The 15825-nt window shown below is 43.4% G+C and overlaps 1 protein-coding gene across 1 annotated transcript in view; it reads right to left on the bottom strand.

Moving 5' to 3' along the window:
* muc5f (mucin 5f) overlaps positions 1–15825 on the bottom strand; it is a 55888-nt gene that overhangs the window by 17477 nt on the left and 22586 nt on the right. Inside the window, 5 exon segments of the mRNA XM_037545360.1 lie at positions 3–10435; positions 13488–13688; positions 13789–13832; positions 13923–14073; positions 14341–14469. Of these exon segments, the coding sequence (XP_037401257.1) occupies positions 3–10435; positions 13488–13688; positions 13789–13832; positions 13923–14073; positions 14341–14469 (10958 nt within the window).

Here is a 15825-nt window from a genome sequence, read left to right as displayed (position 1 = left end):
TAGAGTTTTGCTCTGCATTCCACTTTACTTGGCACGCTACAGATGTTAGGATAAGTCTCCCTTATTCTTTTCATTGGTACAATTTCACCACCATTAGCACCTGTTGTTGGAGGGCCAAAGTCCATCCATGCTGACCACTGGCAATGCTTACAGCTTGTCGTGGTTGAAATTGTGGTTTTTGTTGTAGATTTAGGTGATGTGCTTGTGGTTGTTGACGGTGTTGTGGTTGGAGATGTTGTTGAGGTCGGGGATGTTGTTGTTGGAGTTGTAGTTGTTGTAGGTGTCGTTGTTGTTGGAGTTGTTGTAATTGTTGTCGTAGGTGTGGTTGTTGTGGTTGGCGTAGTTGTCGTTTCAGTTGAAGTTGATGGACAAGGCCCTGGCACAACGTGACAACAGGAGACTCTAATCTCATAATCAAAGCACTGTTGCTGGAGACCCTGGTTTTGGTTCAAACAAATCAGTCCATCTTGAGCATTACAAGTCACCACTTGACCCAGTTGTGAAAGTGGAAGTCCTGGGTAGAGTTTTGCTCTGCATTCCACTTTACTTGGCACGCTACAGATGTTAGGATAAGTCTCCCTTATTCTTTTCATTGGTACAATTTCACCACCATTAGCACCTGTTGTTGGAGGGCCAAAGTCCATCCATGCTGACCACTGGCAATGCTTACAGCTTGTCGTGGTTGAAATTGTGGTTTTTGTTGTAGATTTAGGTGATGTGCTTGTGGTTGTGGATGGTGTTGTGGTTGGGGATGTTGTTGAGGTCGGTGATGTTGTTGTTGGAGTTGTAGTTGTTGTAGGCGTAGTTGTTGTTGGAGTTGTTGTAATTGTTGTCGTAGGTGTGGTTGGCGTAGTTGTCGTTTCAGTTGAAGTTGATGGACAAGGCCCTGGCACAACGTCACAACAGGAGACTCTAATCTCATAATCAAAGCACTGTTTCTGGAGACCCTGGTTTTGGTTCAAACAAATCAGTCCATCTTGAGCATTACAAGTCACCACTTGACCCAGTTGTGAAAGTGGAAGTCCTGGGTAGAGTTTTGCTCTGCATTCCACTTTACTTGGCACGCTACAGATGTTAGGATAAGTCTCCCTTATTCTTTTCATTGGTACAAATTCTCCACCATTAGCACCTGTTGTTGGAGGGCCAAAGTCCATCCACGCTGACCACTGGCAATGCTTACAGCTTGTCGTGGTTGAAATTGTGGTTTTTGTTGTAGATTTAGGTGATGTGCTTGTGGTCGTGGATGGTGTTGTGGTTGGGGATGTTGTTGAGGTCGGTGATGTTGTTGTTGGAGTTGGAGTTGTTGTAGGCGTAGTTGTTGTTGGAGTTGTTGTAATTGTTGTCGTAGGTGTGGTTGGCGTAGTTGTCGTTTCAGTTGAAGTTGATGGACAAGGCCCTGGCACAACGTCACAACAGGAGACTCTAATCTCATAATCAAAGCACTGTTGCTGGAGACCCTGGTTTTGGTTCAAACAAATCAGTCCATCTTGAGCATTACAAGTCACCACTTGACCCAGTTGTGAAAGTGGAAGTCCTGGGTAGAGTTTTGCTCTGCATTCCACTTTACTTGGCACGCTACAGATGTTAGGATAAGTCTCCCTTATTCTTTTCATTGGTACAATTTCACCACCATTAGCACCTGTTGTTGGAGGGCCAAAGTCCATCCATGCTGACCACTGGCAATGCTTACAGCTTGTCGTGGTTGAAATTGTGTTTTTTGTTGTAGATTTAGGTGATGTGCTTGTGGTTGTTGACGGTGTTGTGGTTGGGGATGTTGTTGAGGTCGGTGATGTTGTTGTTGGAGTTGTGGTTGTTGTAGGCGTAGTTGTTGTTGGAGTTGTTGTAATTGTTGTTGTAGGTGTGGTTGTTGTGGTTGGCGTAGTTGTCGTTTCAGTTGAAGTTGATGGACAAGGCCCTGGCACAACGTCACAACAGGAGACTCTAATCTCATAATCAAAGCACTGTTTCTGGAGACCCTGGTTTTGGTTCAAACAAATCAGTCCATCTTGAGCATTACAAGTCACCACTTGACCCAGTTGTGAAAGTGGAAGTCCTGGGTAGAGTTTTGCTCTGCATTCCACTTTACTTGGCACACTACAGATGTTAGGATAAGTCTCCCTTATTCTTTTAATTGGTACAAATTCTCCACCATTAGCACCTGTTGTTGGAGGGCCAAAGTCCATCCACGCTGACCACTGGCAAAGCTTACAGCTTGTTGTGGTTGAAATTGTGGTTTTTGTTGTAGATTTAGGTGATGTGCTTGTGGTTGTGGATGGTGTTGTGGTTGGGGATGTTGTTGAGGTCGGGGATGTTGTTGTTGGAGTTGTAGTTGTTGTAGGTGTAGTTGTTGTCGTAGGTGTGGTTGTTGTGGTTGGCGTAGTTGTCGTTTCAGTTGAAGTCGATGGACAAGGCCCTGGCACAACATCACAACAGGAGACTCTAATCTCATAATCAAAGCACTGTTGCTGGAGACCCTGGTTTTGGTTCAAACAAATCAGTCCATCTTGAGCATTACAAGTCACCACTTGACCCAGTTGTGAAAGTGGAAGTCCTGGGTAGAGTTTTGCTCTGCATTCCACTTTACTTGGCACGGTACAGATGTTAGGATAAGTCTCCCTTATTCTTTTCATTGGTACAATTTCACCACCATTAGCACCAGTTGTTGGAGGGCCAAAGTCCATCCACGCTGACCACTGGCAATGCGTACAGCTTGTCGTGGTTGAAATTGTTGTTTTTGTTGTAGATTTAGGTGATGTGCTTGTGGTTGTGGATGGTGTTGTGGTTGGGGATGTTGTTGAGGTCGGTGATGTTGTTGTTGGAGTTGTAGTTGTTGTAGGTGTAGTTGTTGTCGTAGGTGTGGTTGTTGTGGTTGGCGTAGTTGTCGTTTCAGTTGAAGTCGATGGACAAGGCCCTGGCACAACATCACAACAGGAGACTCTAATCTCATAATCAAAGCACTGTTGCTGGAGACCCTGGTTTTGGTTCAAACAAATCAGTCCATCTTGAGCATTACAAGTCACCACTTGACCCAGTTGTGAAAGTGGAAGTCCTGGGTAGAGTTTTGCTCTGCATTCCACTTTACTTGGCACGGTACAGATGTTAGGATAAGTCTCCCTTATTCTTTTCATTGGTACAATTTCACCACCATTAGCACCAGTTGTTGGAGGGCCAAAGTCCATCCACGCTGACCACTGGCAATGCGTACAGCTTATCGTGGTTGAAATTGTGGTTTTTGTTGTAGATTTAGGTGATGTGCTTGTGGTTGTGGATGGTGTTGTGGTTGGGGATGTTGTTGAGGTCGGTGATGTTGTTGTTGGAGTTGTAGTTGTTGTAGGTGTAGTTGTTGTTGGAGTTGTTGTAATTGTTGTCGTAGGTGTGGTTGTTGTGGTTGGCGTAGTTGTCGTTTCAGTTGAAGTTGATGGACAAGGCCCTGGCACAACGTCACAACAGGAGACTCTAATCTCATAATCAAAGCACTGTTGCTGGAGACCCTGGTTTTGGTTCAAACAAATCAGTCCATCTTGAGCATTACAAGTCACCACTTGACCCAGTTGTGAAAGTGGAAGTCCTGGGTAGAGTTTTGCTCTGCATTCCACTTTACTTGGCACGCTACAGATGTTAGGATAAGTCTCCCTTATTCTTTTCATTGGTACAATTTCACCACCATTAGCACCTGTTGTTGGAGGGCCAAAGTCCATCCATGCTGACCACTGGCAATGCTTACAGCTTGTCGTGGTTGAAATTGTGGTTTTTGTTGTAGATTTAGGTGATGTGCTTGTGGTTGTTGACGGTGTTGTGGTTGGGGATGTTGTTGAGGTCGGTGATGTTGTTGTTGGAGTTGTGGTTGTTGTAGGCGTAGTTGTTGTTGGAGTTGTTGTAATTGTTGTTGTAGGTGTGGTTGTTGTGGTTGGCGTAGTTGTCGTTTCAGTTGAAGTTGATGGACAAGGCCCTGGCACAATGTCACAACAGGAGACTCTAATCTCATAATCAAAGCACTGTTTCTGGAGACCCTGGTTTTGGTTCAAACAAATCAGTCCATCTTGAGCATTACAAGTCACCACTTGACCCAGTTGTGAAAGTGGAAGTCCTGGGTAGAGTTTTGCTCTGCATTCCACTTTACTTGGCACGCTACAGATGTTAGGATAAGTCTCCCTTATTCTTTTCATTGGTACAAATTCTCCACCATTAGCACCTGTTGTTGGAGGGCCAAAGTCCATCCACGCTGACCACTGGCAAAGCTTACAGCTTGTTGTGGTTGAAATTGTGGTTTTTGTTGTAGATTTAGGTGATGTGCTTGTGGTCGTGGATGGTGTTGTGGTGGGGGATGTTGTTGAGGTCGGTGATGTTGTTGTTGGAGTTGTAGTTGTTGTAGGCGTAGTTGTTGTTGGAGTTGTTGTAATTGTTGTCGTAGGTGTGGTTGTTGTGGTTGGCGTAGTTGTCGTTTCAGTTGAAGTTGATGGACAAGGCCCTGGCACAACGTCACAACAGGAGACTCTAATCTCATAATCAAAGCACTGTTTCTGGAGACCCTGGTTTTGGTTCAAACAAATCAGTCCATCTTGAGCATTACAAGTCACCACTTGACCCAGTTGTGAAAGTGGAAGTCCTGGGTAGAGTTTTGCTCTGCATTCCACTTTACTTGGCACGGTACAGATGTTAGGATAAGTCTCCCTTATTCTTTTCATTGGTACAATTTCACCACCATTAGCACCAGTTGTTGGAGGGCCAAAGTCCATCCACGCTGACCACTGGCAATGCGTACAGCTTGTCGTGGTTGAAATTGTTGTTTTTCTTGTAGATTTAGGTGATGTGCTTGTGGTTGTGGATGGTGTTGTGGTTGGGGATGTTGTTGAGGTCGGTGATGTTGTTGTTGCAGTTGTAGTTGTTGTAGGTGTAGTTGTTGTTGGAGTTGTTGACGGTGTTGTGGTTGGGGATGTTGTTGAGGTCGGTGATGTTGTTGTTGGAGTTGTAGTTGTTGTAGGCGTAGTTGTTGTTGGAGTTGTTGTAATTGTTGTCGTAGGTGTGGTTGTTGTGGTTGGCGTAGTTGTCGTTTCAGTTGAAGTTGATGGACAAGGCCCTGGCACAACGTCACAACAGGAGACTCTAATCTCATAATCAAAGCACTGTTTCTGGAGACCCTGGTTTTGGTTCAAACAAATCAGTCCATCTTGAGCATTACAAGTCACCACTTGACCCAGTTGTGAAAGTGGAAGTCCTGGGTAGAGTTTTGCTCTGCATTCCACTTTACTTGGCACGGTACAGATGTTAGGATAAGTCTCCCTTATTCTTTTCATTGGTACAAATTCTCCACCATTAGCACCTGTTGTTGGAGGGCCAAAGTCCATCCATGCTGACCACTGGCAATGCTTACAGCTTGTCGTGGTTGAAATTGTGGTTTTTGTTGTAGATTTAGGTGATGTGCTTGTGGTTGTTGACGGTGTTGTGGTTGGGGATGTTGTTGAGGTCGGTGATGTTGTTGTTGGAGTTGTGGTTGTTGTAGGCGTAGTTGTTGTTGGAGTTGTTGTACTTGTTGTCGTAGGTGTGGTTGTTGTGGTTGGCGTAGTTGTCGTTTCAGTTGAAGTTGATGGACAAGGCCCTGGCACAATATCACAACAGGAGACTCTAATCTCATAATCAAAGCACTGTTTCTGGAGACCCTGGTTTTGGTTCAAACAAATCAGTCCATCTTGAGCATTACAAGTCACCACTTGACCCAGTTGTGAAAGTGGAAGTCCTGGGTAGAGTTTTGCTCTGCATTCCACTTTACTTGGCACGCTACAGATGTTAGGATAAGTCTCCCTTATTCTTTTCATTGGTACAAATTCTCCACCATTAGCACCTGTTGTTGGAGGGCCAAAGTCCATCCACGCTGACCACTGGCAAAGCTTACAGCTTGTTGTGGTTGAAATTGTGGTTTTTGTTGTAGATTTAGGTGATGTGCTTGTGGTCGTGGATGGTGTTGTGGTGGGGGATGTTGTTGAGGTCGGTGATGTTGTTGTTGGAGTTGTAGTTGTTGTAGGCGTAGTTGTTGTTGGAGTTGTTGTAATTGTTGTCGTAGGTGTGGTTGTTGTGGTTGGCGTAGTTGTCGTTTCAGTTGAAGTTGATGGACAAGGCCCTGGCACAACGTCACAACAGGAGACTCTAATCTCATAATCAAAGCACTGTTGCTGGAGACCCTGGTTTTGGTTCAAACAAATCAGTCCATCTTGAGCATTACAAGTCACCACTTGACCCAGTTGTGAAAGTGGAAGTCCTGGGTAGAGTTTTGCTCTGCATTCCACTTTCCTTGGCACGGTACAGATGTTAGGATAAGTCTCCCTTATTCTTTTCATTGGTACAATTTCACCACCATTAGCACCAGTTGTTGGAGGGCCAAAGTCCATCCACGCTGACCACTGGCAATGCGTACAGCTTGTCGTGGTTGAAATTGTTGTTTTTGTTGTAGATTTAGGTGATGTGCTTGTGGTTGTGGATGGTGTTGTGGTTGGGGATGTTGTTGAGGTCGGTGATGTTGTTGTTGGAGTTGTAGTTGTTGGAGACGTAGTTGTTGTTGGAGTTGTTGTAATTGTTGTCGTAGGTGTGGTTGTTGTGGTTGGCGTAGTTGTCGTTTCAGTTGAAGTTGATGGACAAGGCCCTGGCACAATATCACAACAGGAGACTCTAATCTCATAATCAAAGCACTGTTTCTGGAGACCCTGGTTTTGGTTCAAACAAATCAGTCCATCTTGAGCATTACAAGTCACCACTTGACCCAGTTGTGAAAGTGGAAGTCCTGGGTAGAGTTTTGCTCTGCATTCCACTTTACTTGGCACGCTACAGATGTTAGGATAAGTCTCCCTTATTCTTTTCATTGGTACAAATTCTCCACCATTAGCACCTGTTGTTGGAGGGCCAAAGTCCATCCATGCTGACCACTGGCAATGCTTACAGCTTGTCGTGGTTGAAATTGTGGTTTTTGTTGTAGATTTAGGTGATGTGCTTGTGGTTGTTGACGGTGTTGTGGTTGGGGATGTTGTTGAGGTCGGTGATGTTGTTGTTGGAGTTGTGGTTGTTGTAGGCGTAGTTGTTGTTGGAGTTGTTGTACTTGTTGTCGTAGGTGTGGTTGTTGTGGTTGGCGTAGTTGTCGTTTCAGTTGAAGTTGATGGACAAGGCCCTGGCACAATATCACAACAGGAGACTCTAATCTCATAATCAAAGCACTGTTTCTGGAGACCCTGGTTTTGGTTCAAACAAATCAGTCCATCTTGAGCATTACAAGTCACCACTTGACCCAGTTGTGAAAGTGGAAGTCCTGGGTAGAGTTTTGCTCTGCATTCCACTTTACTTGGCACGCTACAGATGTTAGGATAAGTCTCCCTTATTCTTTTCATTGGTACAAATTCTCCACCATTAGCACCTGTTGTTGGAGGGCCAAAGTCCATCCACGCTGACCACTGGCAAAGCTTACAGCTTGTTGTGGTTGAAATTGTGGTTTTTGTTGTAGATTTAGGTGATGTGCTTGTGGTCGTGGATGGTGTTGTGGTGGGGGATGTTGTTGAGGTCGGTGATGTTGTTGTTGGAGTTGTAGTTGTTGTAGGCGTAGTTGTTGTTGGAGTTGTTGTAATTGTTGTCGTAGGTGTGGTTGTTGTGGTTGGCGTAGTTGTCGTTTCAGTTGAAGTTGATGGACAAGGCCCTGGCACAACGTCACAACAGGAGACTCTAATCTCATAATCAAAGCACTGTTGCTGGAGACCCTGGTTTTGGTTCAAACAAATCAGTCCATCTTGAGCATTACAAGTCACCACTTGACCCAGTTGTGAAAGTGGAAGTCCTGGGTAGAGTTTTGCTCTGCATTCCACTTTACTTGGCACGCTACAGATGTTAGGATAAGTCTCCCTTATTCTTTTCATTGGTACAATTTCACCACCATTAGCACCTGTTGTTGGAGGGCCAAAGTCCATCCACGCTGACCACTGGCAATGCGTACAGCTTGTCGTGGTTGAAATTGTTGTTTTTGTTGTAGATTTAGGTGATGTGCTTGTGGTTGTGGATGGTGTTGTGGTTGGGGATGTTGTTGAGGTCGGTGATGTTGTTGTTGGAGTTGTAGTTGTTGTAGGTGTAGTTGTTGTTGGAGTTGTTGACGGTGTTGTGGTTGGGGATGTTGTTGAGGTCGGTGATGTTGTTGTTGGAGTTGTAGTTGTTGTAGGCGTAGTTGTTGTTGGAGTTGTTGTAATTGTTGTCGTAGGTGTGGTTGTTGTGGTTGGCGTAGTTGTCGTTTCAGTTGAAGTTGATGGACAAGGCCCTGGCACAACGTCACAACAGGAGACTCTAATCTCATAATCAAAGCACTGTTTCTGGAGACCCTGGTTTTGGTTCAAACAAATCAGTCCATCTTGAGCATTACAAGTCACCACTTGACCCAGTTGTGAAAGTGGAAGTCCTGGGTAGAGTTTTGCTCTGCATTCCACTTTACTTGGAACGCTACAGATGTTAGGATAAGTCTCCCTTATTCTTTTCATTGGTACAAATTCTCCACCATTAGCACCTGTTGTTGGAGGGCCAAAGTCCATCCACGCTGACCACTGGCAAAGCTTACAGCTTGTTGTGGTTGAAATTGTGGTTTTTGTTGTAGATTTAGGTGATGTGCTTGTGGTCGTGGATGGTGTTGTGGTGGGGGATGTTGTTGAGGTCGGTGATGTTGTTGTTGGAGTTGTAGTTGTTGTAGGCGTAGTTGTTGTTGGAGTTGTTGTAATTGTTGTCGTAGGTGTGGTTGTTGTGGTTGGCGTAGTTGTCGTTTCAGTTGAAGTTGATGGACAAGGCCCTGGCACAACGTCACAACAGGAGACTCTAATCTCATAATCAAAGCACTGTTTCTGGAGACCCTGGTTTTGGTTCAAACAAATCAGTCCATCTTGAGCATTACAAGTCACCACTTGACCCAGTTGTGAAAGTGGAAGTCCTGGGTAGAGTTTTGCTCTGCATTCCACTTTACTTGGCACGCTACAGATGTTAGGATAAGTCTCCCTTATTCTTTTCATTGGTACAAATTCTCCACCATTAGCACCTGTTGTTGGAGGGCCAAAGTCCATCCACGCTGACCACTGGCAAAGCTTACAGCTTGTTGTGGTTGAAATTGTGGTTTTTGTTGTAGATTTAGGTGATGTGCTTGTGGTCGTGGATGGTGTTGTGGTTGGGGATGTTGTTGAGGTCGGTGATGTTGTTGTTGGAGTTGTAGTTGTTGTAGGCGTAGTTGTTGTTGGAGTTGTTGTAATTGTTGTCGTAGGTGTGGTTGTTGTGGTTGGCGTAGTTGGTGTTTCAGTTGAAGTTGATGGACAAGGCCCTGGCATAATGTTACAACAGGAGACTCTAATCTCATAATCAAAGCACTGTTGCTGGAGACCCTGGTTTTGGTTCAAACAAATCAGTCCATCTTGAGCATTACAAGTCACCACTTGACCCACTTGTGAAAGTGGAAGTCCTGGGTAGAGTTTTGCTCTGCATTCCACTTTACTTGGCACGCTACAGATGTTAGGATAAGTCTCCCTTATTCTTTTCATTGGTACAATTTCACCACCATTAGGACCTGTTGTTGGAGGGCCAAAGTCCATCCAGGCTGACCAGCTGCACTGAGCACAAGTAATAGGTGGCATATTTGTTATCGTTGTGGATGGTCTTGTTGTTGTAGTCGTCTTTGGGCTGGTTGTTTTAGGTATAGTGGTAGTAGTTTGTGTTGTAGTTGAACATTCTACGCTCTTGCAACATTTTGCTTTTATCTCATAGTCAAGACAAATGAGAGTTTGATATTTGTTCTCACAAAGTAAACCTTGTTCATTGCATGTAACATTCTGGTGTAACTCTGATAATGGAACTCCAGGGTAGCGCACTGCTTGACACTTGACTTCAACTGGTTTTTCACATATTTTATAGCGTCCAGATTTTATAATATTTTTAATAGTGTCATTGTCACCTCCATTTGGTCCATATTCAGGATAATCTGCATTAATCCATTCAGTCCAGGAACAGACCTCACAGTAATGTGGAGTTGTCTTTATTGTGGTAGTTAACGTTGGTGAAGTCGTTGCTGACTTTGTTGTACAGTTCTTGTTGTCACAGCAATAAACTCGTATTTGGTAGTTCAAGCACAGTGGAAATGGACCTGACTGATCCTTGTTCTTGCATATTAAACCTTCTTTGACATTACATTCCACAACCTGCCCTACTTCGCTTATGCTTTTGTTCGGATACTTTTCAGCTCGGCACTCAATTTTGCTTGGTTCATTGCAGATGTCATAACCAGCTGCTCTTATATTACTGTAAGTTTCAGAGTCACCTCCATCGGGACCAGGGGTGGGGAATGTTGTATCAAACCATGGAGTCCATGCACATGATTGCTGACATGACCCAGAAGTAGTTGTTGGCTGTGGTGATGTTGGAGTACTAGAGTGCGTAGTTGACACTGTAATAAAAAAACATTCTCATAGTATTCGAACTGTACATAATTTGTGTATCATTAGACACATTCATATAATCCACATTATTTATCACTTAGTCTGACTCAAGGCTCCAACGTGTTGTTTTGTCAAAAGTGTTTATGTTGTATTACTCAAAAAATCTCGCTTTGGAAGTTGTCTGAAATCTTGGTCTCCCAATATTTTTGATGGTGAGTCCACCATCCCCAAGCCAGCAATTGTTATATTCAATTTTTTTTATCAAACTAAACATTTGATATTATTACATGTTTTAATGATTACATGTAAAATCTTGAATCTCTTCACAGAATAGTAAAAAGGCACTGTATCAACTTTGCATCAAACCTTTGTGTTGCACGGTTCCTTTAAATTATATTTTTTCTCAAGAAGTCACACACATTTTAGTATGAGAGAACACAATCAGATGCAAAATGCTTTTAAACAAGCAAGCTATTCTTTTGCCAATATTAAAGAAGACAACGATTGAAACGTGAAATGTAATTTCAAATGTTCATCTCAAAGTTTAGATTTAATTTTAGAAAGACTGTGAAAACTGGTCCCCAAAAAGGTAAACATACAGAGGTTGAAGGATATTCCACTGTAAGTTTGAATCAGTATCCACCTCAGAAGCCATCATCAGCAAACACACAGAGCCTTTTGCTTCACATTAGCTTCCCATGACACTCAAGCAGAAATATGCATATTGCAGCAAGCAGGGAAAATTGGAATTGTGCAGCCCTGGTGACCGAACAGGAGGTTTCTGTGTTTTTGGTAGTGCTAAGCCAATAGTGGGTTCCCACACTTTTGACCACTAGGTTGCTCAGTTTTAAAGAGAGCAAGGTAGCTTAAATGGGAACACATAATTTTGATATGTGGGTGGGACAAGTGACATTACCTTGGTGAATGCTGAGGGTAAAGCTTAAAACAACAAATTCTGACAAAGTACACATGGACCATAACCAATTACTCATAGGGCCTACTTTATACTTGCATGTTGTGCACTAACAAGACCAATCTTTACTTAATCTAAAGAAATCACCCATTAAGGTTTGCTGGGGCTTTAAGGTTAGGAAGATGAAGAAAAGAATTGGTAGCATGGAAGTGGCAAGGTTCTTGTTTAAATCTTGCACTGTCCCTTCTTCGCAACAGGCCGGTATCAATCAAATCACCGATGGGTCAAAGCCTGAGAACTCACTTGAATTTTCTGTTCCCAAATGACAGAGTCCACTGTAAGCAAGACAACCATAAATAATGGCTTGGAAGATGTTTTGATATAGATGACCTTTTCTCCACATGCACATCTGGTACAGCAGTGGACAGAAAAGGCTCATCCATTCTGATGGCTTCAGGCTCTGAAATGGGGCGAGCCGAACAAAGACACAAATACAGCAATGGAGAGATGGGGATGGCTGCTTTGGGCTGTCCCAAATCCTGGAAGTGAGGATGTGGAAGTGGATGACCAAGATGACAAAGAAAGAGAAACAAGAGGCCAACAGACTTATGTTGTGGATACTGCTGACCACAAAAGGAGTAAGCATGACAGGCCCAGGGGGTGCCAATTCAGAGTGGTCAGGAAAACATCTAACCATTTGAAGGGAAAGAAAAAGGACTTTAAGACTGCTTTTAATGTGTAGCAATTAATGAGCTGCAAGACATTGCAAACCAAGAAGTGTGTGTAGTGTATGTATGCACTCGAATTGTGGGACATAGGTGTTTTGGAGGCAGCAGGTAGTTAATAAGAGCATGAATGTGAATTAAAACAAAAGTAACTCATAACGTTTAAGCTCACTGAAAAAAAAATGCGAAGAACAGCTGTTGTCAATCAAAAAACAACTCAGAAATCCAGCTCTTTTGGTGTGGACTCCAATTTGGCTCCAAGCAAGAACAAGGTTCCCAAACTTGCTCCCACTTGCTATCCACTGCCCTATATGATAACCATGATGTCTTTCAGGATTAACTTGTCTCCACATTCCTTGATAGCTGCTTTTTTGCAACATCTAACTAGATGGAACAAGTAATTAACCTGCAATTTACTGTCCATTTAAAGTTGCCTCCATCTGCTAAAGACTATTTTAACTAGGTTAGCATAGTGGCTCACAAATAGATTTGCTTAATTTTAGTTCAGAATAAGTAAAGATTCTCAACACTGGAGACATATTAATGTAAAAACATTCAGGAATGTATTCGAAGGTGGGATTTACATAGTTATGTGTTATAGCTATGTTGCTCTGTGCTAGGTAGTCTACCTAACAACTAGTCTGGTAGGTAGTTTGAACAGAGGAGGATGGGTCCCCCCTGGTGTGCCTGGTTCCTCCCAAGGTTTCTTCCTCAGTTCTGAGGGAGTTTTTCCTTGCCACTGTTGCCCCTGGCTTGCTCACCGGGGGGGTTTTTGTACATTCTTACAGTCCTGTTAAAACTTTCGTTTCCGAAATTCTGTAAAGCTGCTTTGTGACAACATCCGTCGTAAAAAGCGCTACAAATAAATTTGATTTGATTTGATGTAGTCACACTACTTCAAATTACACTACACATGGTCATTACATGTGAGCATTAAATTTGGGATACACTAACATTAAAAACAGTAATACAACAGTAAAAATGGTGGAGTTTACTGTGTTCTGAATGTTCAGACAATATCCTTCGTTTGGCATCTCACCCTGTCAGTTATCTGCATGTTACCCTCTATAAATGTAAGGTGAGCATCAGAAAACATACGATAAGTCTGCTTTGGTCTGTACTGGTGAAAAGAAATTCTGACTTTGAGAGATTGGCAAGTTGCACCGGCAAGAACCTTTACACATCGGGAAGACTGGGAAGGGTTGTAACATATGGGGGTAGCTGTAGCACCACCGGTTTCACCCATCAGAAAAGGACTGCAGGGGTGATATAACCACTGTGCACACCCACCCCCCTCTTGAGCTGACAGGGGAAGCGAAGTTTAGACTTTGTGTGAAACAGTGACATGTTTATGTTACAAAAAAAAACCCTCCTTTCTCTCCCTTACAAGAACTTGTTGTAGGTATAGTTGGCAGCACTGACCTGGTTGTGTTGTGGAGAAGTTAAAGGTAGTTGTTGGAATGGTTGTTGTTGGTGGTGGAGTTGTAGTGCAAGGATACATTTTCCTCTCAATCTTTCCATCCTCTCCACAGACAGCCGTCATGCAGTGGCCATACCCATCGGTGGTGTTGTAGATAATGCTTCCATATCGATATGTTTTTCCATCGTATGTGCAGGTACATGCTACAAAGAGATGAAAAAGATGAGTCTTCTACTTAACAACTGGTATTAAAGTGTAAGAGATATTCGTGATGCACATAAGACATGAACAGTCTCTTCTTACCGTTGACATCTCTTGTGCAGTTGATTGTCACCGAATGGCAAGAACTGCAAAAAGAACAAACGTAAGAAAATCACTTTGTTTTAAATACATCAAATTAATAAATAATGGCTTGAAGATATCAAGTGCGAGCATACCATGTCTGGCAGTTTTCTGTGCTGGGAACGTTCTCTCCATTGCTGTAATGCTTCCCTTGTTTATCGTAGCAGCCGCAGCTCTCACTCTTCACACATTTCATTGTCTGCTCATCAAGGTATGGCTGATCAAGAGGACAGTTTGGAGAACAGCCTAAAGAGGCAAATATCAAATAAGGCTGTAGCCTGTTAAATGTCCCTGATATTTTCAGTTTACCACTCAGACAGCATTGCAGCAAATACTCCATATATCATGCACTTTGTCTCACATGATAGGAAATTGCATTAATAATTGTTTATGTAATTTCATTTGACTGTTATGTTCAATATTATATATGCAGCAAAAAGTGGACACTGGTATTCGTCTTGCCAGAGAATATTCCAATTAATTGCCCAGCTCGTTTTAAAATGATCTGTGTACCTTCCAGTGGTGGTATCTGACTGGAACACTTCCCAGAGGGGTTCCTGCAGGTCTTCACACAGGGGGCGCCACAGGGTTTATAGTGCCACTCACACTCACCAGTAGGGTTGTAGTAATCGCAGAATATTGCTGCAAGAAGAACAGGAGTTTAATCTCAAGTGTTTAACATCACCCATTGTACTGTCCATGTTCCAGAAGCATCATGCCCATTGAAGCTGTGACTTTTCTTGTTGTAAAGTCTGTTGGGTTTAGAGACTAATGAATCCTTATTTAGATTCCTGTGCTAATTTGCAGAAAAGCCAGCCACCTATTCTGAGCAGATACCATATTTAAGATTAAGTGACCCTTATTAGTCCCACAACGGGGAAATTTCACCCCCACGTTTAACCCATCCGTGAAGTGAAACACCACATACACTCTAGTGAGCACACACACACTAGGGGGCAGTGAGCACACTTGCCCAGAGCGGTGGCCAGCCCAATCCGCAGCGCCCGGGGAGCAGTTGGGGGTTAGGTGTCTTGCTCAAGGATACCTCAGTCATGTACTGTCGGCTCTGGGGATCGAACCAGTGACGAGACTGGTTCCCTAACCTCCAGCCCATGACTGCCCCCTAGAGAGGGTCCACCCGGGATTCGGACCGGGGACCTTGGTGCTGTCAGGCAACAATGCACCGTGTGCCACCGTGCCACCCTAGTATTTGTTTTCTCCCCATAAGTTTCTCCCTGAGTATGAAAGCCCTCAGAATCCTCTGGTCCCTTCTTGGCTTCGTCTATCTAGGACTATAGGCTCCCACTTGCTATCCATTTTGCGACTGCATTGTAAAGTAGTAGTCAGCAGCTAGAGCTTCTTATGTGGATTCTGAGGTATTTAACAGATAAGAGTTGGATTGCCAATACTCTATGGGATAGAACCGGTCAAGTGACCTTTCCATGCTTCACCCATAGATACAACTGACAAAATCCTTATGCATTCCTGGCTGAATCATCTCCTAACTTTGAGACTTTGTGTGGCTTTTCCACTGGGTTCTGAAGATTTCCACAGATCACTTTTTAATTCTTTCTAATGGCAGGTGTGATGGCGAAAATGTGGGTAAGTCTCTAAAATTTAACTTCCACCATTATACAGACGCTAGCAGTGTAGGCTACAACACTACCTCGGCTAACTAGCAAAGCTAAAACCTCCTGTTTAGTGTATACATTTGCAGGTTTGTCCCTAAAATGCTTGAAAACATAACTCTTGAAATGAATTACGTAGACATTTTGACAGTTTGGCAGTTTGACAGTGCACTACAGCTTCTCATTAGGTTCACTGGTGACAGTGACAGATTTTCAACGATCTGTTTCTCGTTATTTTCCCGGGTTTCTCGATGCTACTCTGATAGGCCTCTAACAGAAGGCACTGGATTTCTTTAGTTAATCTAAACACTTCTGTCCGGTGAACAGCTATTTTCTTCCTCTATATTCAATATAGTGTTTTAATTGTAAA

Source organism: Pygocentrus nattereri, chromosome 15, assembly GCF_015220715.1.
Source record: "Pygocentrus nattereri isolate fPygNat1 chromosome 15, fPygNat1.pri, whole genome shotgun sequence".
In the NCBI taxonomy this organism is placed as follows: Eukaryota; Metazoa; Chordata; class Actinopteri; order Characiformes; family Serrasalmidae; genus Pygocentrus; species Pygocentrus nattereri.
The sequence above is the reverse complement of the archived record's forward strand: the minus strand, read 5'-3'. Positions and strand labels throughout refer to the sequence as shown.